Source organism: Rhinolophus ferrumequinum, chromosome 27 (assembly GCF_004115265.2).
Source record: "Rhinolophus ferrumequinum isolate MPI-CBG mRhiFer1 chromosome 27, mRhiFer1_v1.p, whole genome shotgun sequence".
Lineage (NCBI taxonomy): Eukaryota > Metazoa > Chordata > Mammalia > Chiroptera > Rhinolophidae > Rhinolophus > Rhinolophus ferrumequinum.
This window is the reverse complement of record NC_046310.1, coordinates 1-15,937: the sequence shown is the minus strand read 5'-3', so window position 1 is coordinate 15,937 and position 15,937 is coordinate 1. Positions and strand designations below refer to the sequence as shown.

The following is a 15,937-nucleotide window of genomic DNA, read 5'->3' as shown; positions in this document are numbered from 1 at the left end:
GACTCCAGCCCTGGGATGAAGGGACGGTGCGTGAGGTGGCACTGGTGTCCCCTTTCTAGCCTGCGTCTGGGGTCAGGGCTCTCCACACTGGCCCTGGGCTGGCTCCCACATCTCCCTCGTCAGAGGACATGGAGGGTTGGGAGTGAAGGGCTTGCCTCCTCCTCCTGTGTGCTAGCCTTGGGAGCAGAAAAGGCTGCTCTCATCAAGAGCTGCACCGAGATGGCTGGACGGCTTCTTCCTCTCGGGCAAAATTCAGGGCAGATGGATTTAAGGATGCTGGCTCCCTTTGGGACTGCCTGGGTTCTGGCCGAGGCCGGGGTGGCCTCCCCCTCCACAAGGCCAGGCCCCCAAATCCTGGGAGAACAGAAACCATAGGAAATGGGCGAGGTGAGCGTGGTGAGTCAGGTGCCACTGCAAAGACGTCCTGAAGCGAGCGAGTATCAATGCTAGGAAGCTCTGGCGCTTTATTGAACAGCTGGCGGGTGGGCGGGGCCCAGCTGTGCTCCTGGGGGTTCAAGTGGGGCTCTGCAGACGTGGCATTAGGCTCCTTGTTGCTGGAGGTTGACAAATGATACCCTTTGAGACAGAGGCCTGGGGCAGGGAGCTGGAGGGAACCCCCTTGTGCTGGGCATGGGGCCAGCGAGCATTACATTCCTCAACGGTGCGTGCTGCCTCCAGGCCTCTGCTCCCAGCCCTGCACCACAGGGAAGTTCAGCCCTCAGACCTGCGGCCCTCTGCACGGGGGTCCCAGGGAGCGTGACAGGTTCAGTAGGGGGGGCGACCCGGCTCCCTGGCAGGAGGACAGAGGCTAAGCTGCAGTGAGTGCGTCCTTGATGGCACTCGTGAGAGGGAAGGGCAGGTTCTGACCACAGAAGATGCCCCGGAAGTCGTCCAAGTCCAGGGCCCACACCATGGCACCTGCCAGCTGCCGGTTCCGCAGGTACTGCACCTAGACGGGAGGCCAGATATTGTTGGTGCCTGAAAGTCTGGTCCCACGGCAGGGAACCCACATGTGGCGGCTGCTCAGAGCAGGCTGTCCCTCTCCCTCTTTACCCTGGGCATGGCCTTGGAACCTACCTTGGTTTTGACGCTCTCCGGGTCACTGTACCCCACCCACTGGTTGCCCTTGGTGGCATAGGGAACCTGCTGGTCAAGGAGTCTGTGGACCGTGGCTCCACGAAGGAAGGTACAGATCTGAGCAGAGAGCAAGGCAGGGTGCATGGAGCTGTGCTGAGACCATAGGGTGCAGCTCCCCGAGTCTCTTTCAGCCCCTGCTTCATCCTCCTGGCTACTAGGCCCCCAGAGACAGCTGGCCCCCTGCAAGCTTGTGTAAAACAGATGCCAATGTCCCCGAGTTGTGTGGTTGACACCAAGGACTGGCCGCAGGCTCACAGAGTGGTCAGCTGGCCAGAATCAGAAGCCCCTGCTCTGGGTAACGCTCCTTCCTGGGCCAGAAGGACGGCCCTGACCTAAGGGACGGCCCTCCCTTAGAGGGCTAAAGGAGCTTGTGCTGCAGGCTGGGTGAGCCTGGCCGCCCCCCCGCCCCCAGTCCACTGGAACGTTGCTCTCATCCCCGAAGGAGCAGAGCAGGGTGCAGTGGGAGGCCGACCTTCGCCCCAAGTCATACCTCATAATAGGCCAGGATCCCTTCCTCCTTGGTGAATTGGCCTGCAATTCCCGGCCCTGAGGTGGGGGCTCCCACACCCGTCTCGGAAGAGGCGAGGGTAAAGGTCCTCCCAAAGGTGGGGATCCCCATCACCAGCTTCTTGGCCGGGGCCCCCAGCTGCAGCATGTAGCCCACGGCATAGTCCTGGGCGGGGAGGGGGACGGGGGTTAGCCAGGAAGGCCGGGTGCATCTCCACAGGCCCCAGGACACCCCTTTCTCCCGGGAACCATGCCAGGCTAAGATACATTGTGCAGTTTCATTCTCCAAAGCTCCTCACGAGTACACGAAGCGATTGTTACTATGTGAAAGGTGCTGAAATCGGGCGACTGGCTCAGGTTCCCTAGGAGCCAGCAGCATGTCTAGACCAGACTCCTGCCTCCTCAGCCCCTGCCTGTCCTCTGCCTCCACTGGTGCCCTGCGGCCTGGTCAGGAGCGGCCCTGCTCCTTTACGGTGGGGTGGCGTCCTGTGTTCCTAGACCTGGAGGACGCATAGACCTGGGGCCTCGGTTTCTTCATCTATGAAGTAGGACCATAGCCCCTCCCTGGCAGGGGACTGAGGAGTTGGGGGTGGCATGTGGGCCCTGGCCAGCACCCCTCCTTCCGTGCACTCACCACGTTGTTGAACCTGTAAGCACGTGCCTGTCTCTGGCCTCGGAACAGGGGGCTGTGATGGCCAGTGGTTTGGTGCCAGGCTCCGTGGAGGTCGTACGTCATGAGGTTGATGAAATCCAGGTGACTGGGAGGGGGTGGGGGCCGAGGTGGGGGCCAGCAGGGTGTGAGCGGGGCAGACGGGCAGCCAGTGACCCAAACCCAGTAGTGACCCGGGGGGCTCAGGGCCCCACACGTGCACTTAAGGCAGGAATGGAGCCCTTCCATCCTGCCGCAGCACACGTTTGGGGGTGACATGTCACGTTCTCCCACCAAGTTCATCGTGGTGAGTGCAGATTAAAAGTGGCATCAACAGACAGCTGTGAGAAATGAGCAGGACCAAGGGGTGGCCCGGACCTGCGACCTAGGTGAGGGGCTTTGTGAACACGTCAGTGTTTGGGGCAAACGGCTGGGACCACCCCGTTGCCACCTAAGTGATCCACCTGAGCGCTGAGTCTGCAGCTCCCTGAGATCGTTGGAAAGGCAATTCTGAAGGGACAGTGCCTCTTCCCTCTGAAGGGGGTCGGGTGAGGAGGACAGCCCCCCCCCCCCGCTGTGTTCCCAGAAGGCTCCCTGGCAATCCGGAAATGATAAGTGTCAGAACTGCCAGTGCATCTGCTGGGAGTCGCTCTGCTCAGCTCCACACGCAGCAAGAGCCTGCTCTTTAGCTTCTCCTCTTGCCTTTTCCTCACAGATGCCCACAGCAACTCTTAGCTGGTCAGCACTGTACCCCAAATGAGAAAGGAAGGGCATTATGCCCCGTTGGCAGATGGGGACCCTGAGGCACAGAGAGGGGAAGTGACCTGCCCGAGCTCACACAGCAAGGTTCTCATTGCTGGAGAGAGGTGGACGGGGACTCACCGGGCCAGCTGGGCGATGTCATAGCCTCTGTCGAGGACAACCTTCCCAGCAGACACAGCTGCGCTGAGCAGGAGCCGCTCTGTCCCCTCCTGGGCTTCCTTTGTAAACTCAGCCTTCATCTCCTGGTTGGGAGAGAGGCTGGATCGTGGGACGGGCCTGTGCAGGGAGACTGGGGCAGCCTGACTCGGGTGCACCCATGCTTTTCCTAAAAAACTGTTGGGCCCAGTCTCGTCTCCACAAGCCCAGGACACACCCATCTGCACACAGTTACTGCTGTTCTGGAGGGACCGTGACGTCCCTCGTATGATGGGACGTACGATGTTGAAAGAAATTTGCCTTTTGGTGCCTGTCTGAGCCAGCACATGAGACCACAGTCTTCAGGTGCCTTATGTTGGTGCTGTGGACAATTTTTTTAGACAAGCACTGCTCGGGGGTAACTGGACACGCGTGGCTCAGTGTCCCTGACGCAGGGACACTCCACTGAGCGGCAGTGACGAGTGAGTGCTTTGCCTCTTAGGACGCCGCCCCGCCCCTGCCCGGCCACAGGCGGCTTCCTGCCCAGTGAGGTCTTGGGACCCAGACCCTCGGGCTTTCCCAGCCCAGCTCCCAGGACACGTCAGCCCCTCTCCGCCTGCCCTCAGCAGACTGTCAGCTGGAGACGACGTTGCCCAGCTCACTCCCTGGTGTCCTCCCACCTCCCTCCCACTTTCCTGCCCCAAACGGTACCTTGACCAGACTGGTGAGATGCTGCTTGTCCCTCCTTCCGGGGTACAGCCAGGCCAGGTCCAGCCCGTCAAAGCCGTGGGCCCGTAGAAAGGGTGGCACTGACTTGACGAACGTCCTGCGCGTCTGGGCATTGGCGGCCAGTTTTGAAAATCTTTGAAAGAACAAAACCCGCACAGAAGAGAGCTCAGCACTGAAACGCGGGCCGAGTCAGCGCTCTGGGGGGGTTTCTGAGCCACGAGGAAGAGGGGCCCTGAGCCCACAGCTCCAGGAGGCCACGGCCACCACAGGAGCCTCTTCCAGGCACGTGCTCTGCAGCCCGACATCCCTGGGTTCCAAGTGTGGCTCTGAACAGGCTCTCGCCTGAGTCTCAGAGGCCTCGTCTGGAACATGAGGATATAGGTAATATCTCTGTGCCATTGTGAGGACAACATGTGACAATGGCTGGAAAGGTGTCTGACACTGAGACGTCACTCAGTAAGTGGGAGCTGTCACCATGCCCCTGCCCCTTTTCCAGCCCTGCTCCAACTGCAGCCATTCCAGGAGGTCCTCCCAGGGTCTCCACTCCCCAACTTCCCCATCCTTTGCCTGTGTGTCCTTCCAGCCCTCAGGTCGGTATACCCCAGAAGACCTTCGTTGTCGGGTCTGAGTGGTAACAAGAGTTGGCAAGGAAGCAGAACATCCACTGTCGACTTGCTGTGTGATTCTTGGCGAGTCCCCCTCCCCCTGTGGACTCTGATTTCTTGGTGGCACGTGAGGCGGGCCCCTGACAGTGACTTAGGTTCCTGCACGTAGCCCGTCTGGGGCGCTGGGACCCCCATGCCGCCCCCTTACCCGTATCCATCATCCTCCAGCAGTGGGTCGTACCTGTGAGAACCGAAGTTCCATCCCCCGACAGACAGTAGGGTCTTCAGATTGGGGTTCCTGTGGGCACAAGGAAGGGGCGCAGGGAAGAGCAAAGTTGCCGTGACACAGCCTCTCGCAGGCCTCGAGGCCCTTCCAGCTCTCAGCCCCGATCTTCTAAGACACCACAGACCACTTCTGTCCCCCACAGTGGCGACGCCAGGACGCGGCGACAGAGAGGGAGCAGTGTCCGGGCTCCCTAGAGAGGTACCCTTGGCCGATGGGGGCCGTTCCCAGAGGAGCTTGGCACTGGCCTCTCCAGGCGGCATCGACCCTCAGCCCTGCCAAGGCGTCCCGTGCCCGCCCAGCCTCGCCCGTGGCCCGACCTCCTCTTCAGGGTGTTGAGCGTGCCGTACAGCGTCTCGTCATTCCACTCCCAGGTGTCAATCTCGTTGTCGCTTATGTTGGCAAAGCTGTAGATGATGTGGGTGCACAGAAAGGGGTCCACGGCGTCTGGGAAGCAGCTCCCGTCGCCCTCCCGGTACTGGGCCCAGTTGGTGTAGTAGCAGACCAGCTTGTATGCTGCGCCTGAGGAGGAGTTCGGGGGGGCCTGTGCTGAGCCCTGAGCTCAGCTCCCGGGCGTGGGGGAGGGCGTGTGAGCACCCCGAATGCTAAGTGAAAGCTCGGCTGTCCCGCGGAATCGGGCCTATTCTGAACATGCTTGGAGAAGAGCCTGCCGTGTGAGCAGACTGCAGACTAAGAACAGGATGAAATGGGCTGCAAACAAACAAGGCTTCCCAGAGGCCCCGAAGAGCAGGGGACCCAGCCCAACACAGCCCGTGTCACAGACCGGCCTCCAGGGTGGGGCTTTGCAGGGCCCTTGGCTGCCAGGCTCTGGTCCGCCTGTTCTCTGCCCGGACCTGTAACCCACCCAGAGCAGCTCCCCTCAGCCCACCCCCAAGCTGGGGCACAAAGTCAAGGGACCGGGCAGTCCTTCCTCTGCTCTCATTCGAATCCCTCCTGCTGCAAGGGGAGCCTGTCTGCCCACAGGTGATGGTGAGGAGCGGAGGCTGGTTCCCAACAGGCCTTCATAGAGCCTTAGCCTTCGGAAGATTGTTATTTTGAAACGTTTCTAACATACAGAAAAGTAGAAATAGTATAACAAACATCAAAATACTTATCACCTCCATTTCACCAGTGTTAATATTTCTGAGCCCTGTGAATCACAGAAGAAGCTGGAAAAGTGCTCCCCTCTGCCAGTACCGCCTGTGGACACCCTCCCCACAGCCCCGCCTCCCAGGAGCTAAAGGGAGTATACTCACAGCTCTGGAGCAGCACCAGGACTGCCAAACCTGAGGAGAAAGCCAGGGTTAGAGCCTTGCTGCGTGCACCTGCCATCCCCCAGCAGGTCGGACAGCACGTCCCTCGGCCAGTGGCTCTGAGCACCCCCAGCCCAGAGACCTGTGCGAGCCACCCCCAGACCCATGGTGGCTGCAGCAGAGAGGGGGCAGCTGTGGCCTCTTCCTGTGCCTGCGCCCAGCTGCCTACGCCTCACACTTTCTTTATACCTATCCCACTGTACTCCCCCGGCCTCCAACCATCCCATTTATGGAAACAGAGCTGGTCAGTGAAGGAACCACCAGTCTGGGACTGTGTGGGAGGAGCTCTGGGACAATTGAGAAACCCGCAGAGTTTTGAAACCTTGGGCCCCTCTTCATGAGGCACCTACCAGCAAAAGAGCCACCAAGTGACTGCCAGGGGCTCCCAGGGTGACTCAGCCTCCCTTCCAAAGACCTCCTTCCCACCTCTGTAGCTTTTCTAGCCAACACTTTCCGGGCATTTCTGTCAGCCTGTGCACCTTTGCCCTTGGCTGGGTTGAAACTGTGTTTCTCCCCTCGTCAGGCACCCGCCGGACCCACGCCCCCCCCCCCCCCCCCCCCCCCCCCCCCCCCCCCCGCAAGCTCTCTGTGAGCTGTTCCCACAGCCTGACTTGAGAGAAGAGGTCTTTCAGCAACCATGTGTTGACTGTTTACAGGAACAGTCGGGGGGATGGGAAGCGCCAGAGAACACTAGAGCTGGTGCTTTCTGTTTGAAAGGCCACTTAGGACGAGCAGAAAGGGTCTGCTGAAAGCCTGGGGCTGCGGCAAAGTGGCAGGGGACACGGGGACTCCTGATAATGTCAGGTTGACCATTTCCACAACCTCTGCTCCTCTCCCAGTGTTGTCTCCCTCCTGAGTCCTCATCAGTCTTAGGGGAAGAGCAGAACTCCCTAACAGGGCTGTGCAGGCTGCAGCCCGGCTTGTGGATACACTTTCTGGCCAGTGATCCGGGATAACTCCATTCTCTGCAGGCTGTAAACTAATTAACAGGCAGTGAGTGAAAAGTTCAGGACACCAAGAGCCAGACTGGGTCAGAGGTCTTCTCAACAAAGTCCCTTTATTTCTACAGTGATGTTAAGTAACCTTCCGATGTTAGATCTGGGTAAGGGAGCTCTCTCCCTGTTCCCTGTCTCCCTGTCATCGCCTTTCCTCTCCCAGTAGAACTGGAATGAGTCCTCCTTCTTTTTATTGTAAGGAGTGGACACAAAGCAGTGTGTCCAGAGTCGTACTCTGAATACTAAAGGGTCAGTGCTTCTCCCTTTTAAGGCAACTGACTCGTTTTGTGCCTAGATGATCGACAGCAGGGAGAGTCGGTGATAACTTTTCACCTTCATTTGGGACACTGAGAAGTGGACTTCCTCTAATTTCGAACTGAGGTGTTATAAAGTAGCATGCATGCAAAAATTTTCATAACAGAGTGCAGGATGTTAAGAAAACACCTCCTATTTTCATTCTCTTCCTTGTTAAAAATTATTTCCGAGGCTCAGACTGGCCCAAGACTAGTTGTTCTGTGCTCCCCCAAACTCAGTTTATTAATTTCACATGTTCTGCATGAAACTGGCTTCACGACAAGTGGCCCTGACCTGCCTCAGTGGGGTTGGGCAAGGTGCCAAGGCGGAGCAGCCCAGGTCACCCGTGCCCCTTCACTCTCTACACCCCACCCACCACGCCTTCGCCAAATCTGAGCATTTGCTCTACTGTCTCCCACCACGGAGCCTTTGCATACGCTGTCTACATGCCTGTCAGTAACTATGAAGGCTTTCTGCCACTTGCAAGCTAATGAGACAGCCAGTGTCATGGATTGTGGCCGGAGACACGAGAACCTAGGAGAGAGACAGAGGACTTGCTCATGACACAGCAAGCAGCATGAGCGTCACGTTTGCGTCACTTCCTGTGAGGCTGCTTGGGCATCTCAGTGTGACAGCCCTGCTGACCCGACTTAGGGTCCCGGCATGAGCTCCTGCTTTACTGTTCCCGGGACACCTTTTGCAATAACCACTTGCAGTTGAGCCCCTGAAAGTTGGTGACTTCTGCCCCAACCACCTCATAAGCAATAGGTGCCCACTCCCCAGCTGCTGCTCACTTGTGACTGGGCACAGGGCTCAGCCCTGCTCCTGGCTCGTTGCAGGCCCTGGGTGTATTGAAACTGCTTTCAACCAGAATGGCCCTGGGGTTTTCACTTCCCCAAAGTGGAAGCTTGGATGCTGACAGCTACTTGCCGAAACCAGGGTGGGTGGCTCGGCCCTGCTGTCAGCAAGTCCTAATCTGCACAGTCTTAATGGCACCAGCTGGTCCTCCAATACACTTCCCTTGGCCCCAAGTTCCCGGAGGGCGATGTTGGAGCATGCAACACAGAAGGGGAGCTGAGTTTAAGGAACACAGTCTCTTCTAATGGGCAGGAAGCCCCCTCTCCTTGGACCTGGAGGGAGATGTTATCTTCATTATATTGGACAGTAAACAAACCTGCGTTTTGTTCCAGAGGAAAACACTATGTCCATTTGCAAGGCTGTTGGCTACACAAACATCATTGGAAGGGTAGTCTGGGAGGACACAGCTCCTAAGATATGCAGAAATGCGAGACCCACGGAGAGCTGCCCCTCAACAGGCCCACCTTTGGCCAGTTACTCCTCTTTCTTCTTCCCATTGCAGCTCAGCAGGCACCTTCGGTGAGGGAACCTCCAGCGGGGGCTGTCAGAGTCCTTCTGACCTCTCTTCCTAGCACCTGACTCACTTATCACTACATTCGGCGTGTAGAGGTAGAGGTAGGTGTCCTGTTAATGTCCGTCTCCCGGGCCAGACTACAAACGCAGTGAAGGCAGGGACTGAGGCTGTTTTCTTCACCTTTGTGTCCACCGCCAGTGCATGACATAGAGTAGATACTTGTTAAAGTACTTATGGAGTGAGCCGTCGTAGCATAGCACCTAACTCCAAACTCTTGTATTCTGAGTTTGGAACCTGATGTCCTCAAAGTTCCATCTCCTTCAATAGCTCTTGTCCCTCTGTGAGTAACTGACTCTGGAGCCACCATAAAACCACAAAACAAACGTTCTGACTTAATTTCCCTGACCCAGTGTCTCTAAGCCCCCCTGCTGCAATGGTCCTTCATCTATGCATTCAACAATGCTTACGGAGCACTCTGGGCACGTACAGTTGCCTCGCACCCAGGGAGGAAGGCAGAAAGGTGAGTGAAAACAGTCAGTCTCTGTATTCATAAAGTATATTGGCAAAGAAGATGGACGCTAAATTAAGAATCACATACACAAGTTATTTATTACAACTGTGAGAAGCTCAACAAGGCAATTCCGAGGGTTAGGAGAATTTATAATGGGCACAGATGGTCAGAAAAGCCTTCCTCAGGAAATGACGTGTAAGTGGAGGAGGGAAGGAAGGGGAGTGAGTACCAGCCTGGAAAAAGCGGTGTGGGAAGAGCCTGCCATGTTCCAGGAACTGGGAGAGTTTAACCTTTGTTAGCATTGTTTCATAGGCAAGGACAATCAGTACTTGTCATTATACTCTACAAAATTGATCTTTTTACAGTATCCTGATGACATACTAGTCCATGGTCTATGTGAAGTTCTCATGAAATTTTTTTTCTCTTGAAATTTGAAAGTTCAATTGTGACAAAATAACATTTAAAGAGTGATTCAATGGGCTGTAAGTATAAAAATCAACACTGGATTTGAAGACAGAATAGAAAAGTGTGAACTCGCTCATTAATATGGTTTAGATTTATTACATGTTGAAATGTTAATATTGTGGCTATATGAATTAGGTTAAACAAAATGTATGATTAAAATTTTTTAAAAAGTGTGCTTCGTTCCAGCTTGTGTAAGTGTGATCTGTTCTATTGATTTTCACACTTTTTACCTTTCTTAAAAAAATATTTATGTACATGAACATAACGCAAAGGAATGTACACAGCTCTCAACTGTTACTGCAGCCACACTGTATCGTACTAAATAACAGTGGGTATATTTCATGTGGTTCAAGCTTCCAAAAATTGTTTATTATCAACTCAAGTTTACTATTATTTTAAGGTCATAAAGTTAACTAAGGATCTGGAAATTACAATTTCAATTGACATATCAAATCTGTGTGATCTGTTAGCATTATACAAAATATTCTCCTCTTTTTTAATAAAAATATTACTTATTATCATTAATATAGCTGAACTCTTTGTTTTGCAATTTTATAATCTTAAATAAATTGACGTTATGTTATATGATCAGAAAGAAAAGTAGAGGAAATTTAAGCCATTCAAAGTAATTGGGCTTTTTACAAAAAAATAAACCCAAGAGTTGTACAAACTAGAGGCTTGCGTTCATATTGTTTTTGTAATGGTGGTAAAATCAGGGAGAAGGTATAAAGCATTTTAGACCAAAATTATTAAACCAGTTTAATTTTTCCAAAGAATCCTCTTGATTAGAATGTTATACAAAAGTTTCTTCGTATACAATTATAGATTAGATATTAAAACTTTTAAATTGTTTAACAGTGATTTTACTTCTTATTTTGTAACCTATCAACAAGATCGTTAATTAACTGTCAAAACTTTTTTTTCTTCTTTCCCTTCCTGAATTACAGTTTTAGCCAGAAAAAAAGTTCTGAGCCAACAGATTTCAAGCATGAAAGTAGAAAGATGTTTTAGAAATCTTTGGATTCTTCACATTTATGTAAGTGCTTGATATGGTAATAGTGCTTTAAAAAAGAGATGTTTGGACCAGGAGCTTACTCCATTAGATTTTAAAAGATCTTACAATCTGATTTATTAACTCCTTCAAGAAATAGATAAAATATATCAATTTGCTTGCTCAAAATTTTTTCATATTTACAAAATAGATAATTTTACCAACTCTTACATAAGTTGGAGGAAATGGTAGACTCTAAGGTGAAAACAGGCACTACCAGTGTATTTTAAGAGCATCGATCACCTAACCTAGGTAGTTAATTAAGCATCATGAGGTCTTTTGAGAGGAAGCATTGTTGTTGGAAATCTGATTAATTTGGGGATTTTCTTCTAAATTTAGCAGTACACACCCCTTTCTTTTAATGTCCACACCCCTTTCAATAATAATAATCTTCTTAACCTTATATGCAAATCTCTGAAAAGGCTACCAGGAAATCAGATTCCAGAAACCGCACTGCCGGCCCCTGACCGAAATCACTTAATTGTCAGGCCCCATCCCACTCCAGTGTGGGCGCAATTGGCTGTGCTCTGTCAGGACCAGAAGCGTCGCGAAGAATCAGATCTGGCTTCTGCACATCGCACGAGATTCCCCAGAGGAGCCAGGGGCCCAGGGGCCCAGGGCTGGACAAGGGGCCCTCTCGGCCCCGCGTGGAACGTCTGGGAGAAGCTCTCAGTGGAGGACCAGAGCCCCTGTGTTCACAGAAGGGAAGAAAACGTTCACTTGTGAAAACTGCGAGTGAGCTGGCCTTCAACGACAGGCAGGCTAAATACAAAGCGCATGTGTTTAAAGGGGACATTACAAACGACCAAGCTGACCATGTTTGCAGTCGTCTCTTCGTGGGGGAAAACAGCAAGTGTGTCACAATCGTCACACTCACACCCTGGGCTCAGATTTCAGCACAGGGAAGCTCAGGGGCCAAATGTTTCCGCTGGGGAGTCCAAGTTTGTGAGAAGTATTCAAGGTTTATTATTTGGGGGACAGAAGCAATTAGGACAAGCCTGTTGGTTTGTTCTTTTCCCGACTGTGGCTTAGTCATGTTGGCAACAGGGCACAGTGTGAACTTCTTTTTCTGCTCAACACACATTTGTTAAAATAAGTGAAATGAAGCTGATGGGCCCTGATAGGCCCCTGGACACCCCGGTCTCTGAGGATAACAGCCAAGAGGTTGCACAAGGGACTCTTGGCCGCCCTGAAGTGGGTTTCTCGTTAAGCAGACAGCTTGGAAAGTGGCCCAGGCACCATCTCTGGGACGGCCGTGTCAGGGGCCCCCTTGTCAGGCAGCAGTGGCTCTCTGTGGGTCTGTGTTCTCTGGGCATTGGACTGGGAAGAGAAAGCTGGGTGCGGAGCCATGCGACACATTGGGGCCAGCAGCCATCACCCACGGGAGCACACTGAGATCAAACCCCCAGACCTCGGCCCGTCTTGTTAAAGAGGTGGTTACCACTGCAGCTAATACAGGCTAGTGCTCATCCAAGCCCTCGGCTGGCACAGGAAGAAGAATTCCTACATCGGGGCGGCGGGGGATCCTGTGATATCTGCTCTGCCCCACAGTCACCGAGATGCACCTCTCCTTGAGGGGCCGTCACCAGCGTGGCCTTGAGGACACTGGTTGTCCCTTAACTCCCTGGCCCAGCATGTGGCACACGCTCCCTCTGCAGAGCTGAGTCTGAGCCCAGACATTCAAATAAGACTTTAGGGGAGGCTCCAGGGCACACTGACAGATGGGTGAGTGGCCCTCCCCTCTGAGCTGTGCTGTTCCCCAACCCCACAGGGTGGGCGCCATCTGACCACTCCTGTTCAGAAACGTACCCTTGCTTCCAAGAGATGGGAGGCCTTCTTCTGAGCTCTGGTGCCCAATAAAGATTTTCCCATGACCTGGTGACTGGAAATGGGCACCTCTGTCTTCAGGGAGACCAAGCTCGGCGTGAGTTGGCTCACCATTCAGACCACAAGAGAACCGAGAGAACACACCAGCCACCCAACACCAGATCTGTTATTTGCAGACTTTTTGGTTAAAGCATGAAATGGTTCACTAGACCCCAGGAGTCTTTTGGCTGAACAACTTCACACCATTGATCCATCCTGAGGGGAAGAGGAGACATATTACGGGTGCCAAATGCTCGCTGCGTACTATGCCAGTCTCCCCCTGCCAGATCCTCATATTGGTCTTATTCTTATTTTACAGAGGAGCAGAGGCTTGGAGAGTGTAGGCGATTTGCCCCAAGCCATGTGGATTTTGTGTGGTAGAGCAAGGCTTGAAGCAGATGGTGGCCTTTTCAGTGCTGAGTACAGCTGGGTTCAGGAAGGCCATTCCTATGGGGGAGGCAGGGGAAGGGTGGCCACATTATAAGGAAACTCGACCCATCGTCAGACAATAGGGCAGGAAGGTTGACACTGGGACCGTGGCAGACAACTGGTAAGATCTCGCCAAGAAAGGAAGCTGGGAGCTGTCTGCAGGGCACGGCCACGGCCGGAGGAAGCTGGTCTGTCTCTAGGTTCTGCCACTTCTCCCTGTTGGTGACTTTTTATTCTACCCACTCTTACCCTGAAGTGACCAGCTCTTAAACCCTGAAACTAAAAGGAGCAGCCAAAGAATTGTCCAGTTCTACAGCTAATTTTGGAAGAGAAGAGACCCTGCAATGTGGTGTTTGTGTGGGCAGTTTTGAGAAAGTGTAAAAATAAGGGGAGGGTGTAGACACAGGAAGGAAAGGGCTCACAGGGGTTGGCTGTCCCCACCCCATTCTTTCAGGAGATGGTTCCTAGCCCCTATTAGGTGCCAAGTCCTGGGCTGAGCCGGGCGGGGTGAGGAGTGGGATTTAGTTTGGATGGTAGGGAGGGCTGTCTGAGCAGGTGGCTTTAAACTGAATCTAAGGGCTAGAGGGGTTAGCCATGTCAAGAAGGGGGGAATGACCTAGGTAGAGGACAGCATATGAGAAATAGCTTTGGGTAGTAAAAAAAAAAAGAAAGTGAGAGAAGGCCCATGTGGCTGGAGTAGATTGAGTGGAGAGCCAGGAGGGCCTGGGGCACTTGTAAACCGTGCAGCGTTTTGCTCTAAGTGCAATCAGACGCCACGGAACGTTTCCGCAGGGCCCACAGCAGGATCTGTGCTGTTTAAAGCCTCTCGCTGCTCTGTGGAGTAGGTTTAGAGTAGGACAGGCGAGGAAGAGATGAGAACGTACCTAGCGGTTAAAGGGTCCAGGCAGGAGTCATGATGGCCTGGGCCAGGCTGTGGGGCCAGAGATGGAGAGGCCAGCAGAGGCCAGAGGGAAGGATAAGGCTTCCTCAGGGGCTGTCCATACGGTTCCGCCTCCGGCAGTGTGGAGAGGATCGTGGTAATTTTCTAAAGTGAGGAGCCCTGGGGTGGGGACAGGTGTTCGAGTGAGGGGTTCTCTTTCAGGCACAGTGCAGAGGACTACAAAACTGTCCTTCTCTGAGACCTTTCTTCCTGGCAATTGTCCACAGTTTGGCTCAAATAAGTTCTTATAAAAATTCTTTACAGCGTTGGATGTTTCTTACATTGACAATGGAGAGAAAAGATGCAGAGTCTGGGAACTAGTCCAGACCTGGCATTGCTTCTCAGGACTCCCCGAGTGCCCTCGGCCCAGCTCCCCTCCCCTTCCCTCCACACCCCAGGTTTTTCCCATCAGAGCCCCCGCCGACAGTGAGCAGAACCGTGGAGCCCTGCCTATTCCTCCCTCCTGTGAAGGCCCCCAGGTCTCCACCCCTCCCTGAGGGTCAAGCACCCTTAGCAGGAGAACTGTTTACTAAAAACAAGACTAACTTGACAGCAACATGACCAGAGCCTGGAGCTTGCCTTCCATTAAGGCGGGATGTTGCCTCAAAAACTATTGCTTCATTTCCTGCTGTTGAGAAATCGTGTGTGTTGACCAGCTTGTACTCACACTGCTTGAAGAAGAGAGAGGAATCTGTTTCACGGAGCTTCTCAGAGAGAAATGAGGTCAGCCCCTCATGACTGCGGCGAGGCCCTCCACCGACCACCCTCCCTGCACCCCGGCTGCTGCCCAGGGGCTGGCTGCTCTGGGTCTTGTGCCCACGCAGCTCATTCTCCCGTGGCTGCAGCCAGTCCCCAAGCCGGCTCAGTCCCTCCATCCTTTCGTCACACTGCCTCCTACTGCGGTCTCTGCCTGGCCCATTGTGGACATGCCCTGGGGGTCCTGGCTGTTCCTGCCTGGGTGACACTGTGCCCCCAAGGATGAGGGATGTGGGAACCCACATTCAAGGCTCATGCGGGCCCCTCTGTCTCACCCATCATCCAACCAGGGGCATATCTCCTTCCTTTGAGCCTGTTTTTTCTGTTCATTTTTCATTGCTGTGGCTCATTTCATCTTGAATGACAATGTTTTGTGGGCATGCCTAGGACCCTTCTGGACTCTAAATTGCAGAAGATCCAGTCTTGAGTCTGGGGTGAAATCTCCTTCAGGTCCATCCACAGTCTCAGCAAGCAGTTTGCTCACGCTTGTGGAATGGATGAAGTTTGATTCAAGTTGTAGAGGGGAAACTTGAACTGATGTGGGAAATGCTGCCCAGGCCTTGATTTTACTGGTTCTCTGAGGAAATGTACATCTCTGCTAAGAGCAGAGTCTATAAAGGGGTAGAGTGCAGGTTGTCCACCCACCCAGCCTTCCACCAAGCGAGGAATGAGCATCTGCTACGTGCCAGAAATAGCGTCAGGTGCTGGAGACAGAGGAATCAGGCTGCTGCGTTGTGGCTCACATGGAGACTCTGTTCTAACCCAGAGAGAAGGATGATAAGCAAGGAAAAACACCATGCCGTGGGAAGTGCCATGCTGAAAATAAGTCAGAGTCATGTGACTGTGTGCCTGAGAAGTGGCTGCAGGAGCTCTCTGAAGACGTTGGACATTAGGGTCGGCCTGAAGGGTGAGCAGACATGGCCATGGGATGATCCGGGCCTGAGCGGTCTGGAAGGGGGTCGCACTGGACAAAGCTTTAAGGTCGGGGAGAGACACGGCATGAGTCCAATGGGTAAAAGGAACACAAGGAAGGAAAGAGTGGGTCCTGGAGAACCGGCGGCGACGAGCAAAGACGAGCAAGAGTTCGTTCAACAGTGAGACGGGGACGAGGCAGCAACAAGGGGCAGTACAGTGTGTG

General features: G+C 53.6%; 1 protein-coding gene and 1 long non-coding RNA gene across 2 annotated transcripts; one reads left to right on the top strand and one right to left on the bottom strand.

Annotated features, from left to right (window-relative positions):
• Positions 1-438: 438 nt before the first annotated feature.
• CHI3L1 (chitinase 3 like 1) lies at positions 439-6,565 on the bottom strand. Its single transcript, XM_033099544.1, has 10 exons — positions 6,203-6,565; positions 6,064-6,093; positions 5,128-5,329; positions 4,766-4,822; positions 3,902-4,052; positions 3,176-3,297; positions 2,279-2,402; positions 1,628-1,810; positions 1,078-1,194; positions 439-949 (listed from the first exon to the last, which is right to left on the bottom strand). The coding sequence occupies exons 1-10, from the start codon at positions 6,345-6,347 to the stop codon at positions 809-811; spliced, it is 1,272 nt and encodes a 423-aa protein (XP_032955435.1). The 5' UTR covers positions 6,348-6,565; the 3' UTR covers positions 439-808.
• Positions 6,566-6,690: 125 nt separating this feature from the next.
• LOC117018519 (uncharacterized) lies at positions 6,691-14,082 on the top strand. Its single transcript, XR_004422246.1, has 3 exons — positions 6,691-8,882; positions 10,705-10,793; positions 11,231-14,082. It is a non-coding gene; the product is annotated as an uncharacterized LOC117018519 (long non-coding RNA).
• The last annotated feature ends 1,855 nt before the right edge of the window (positions 14,083-15,937 follow it).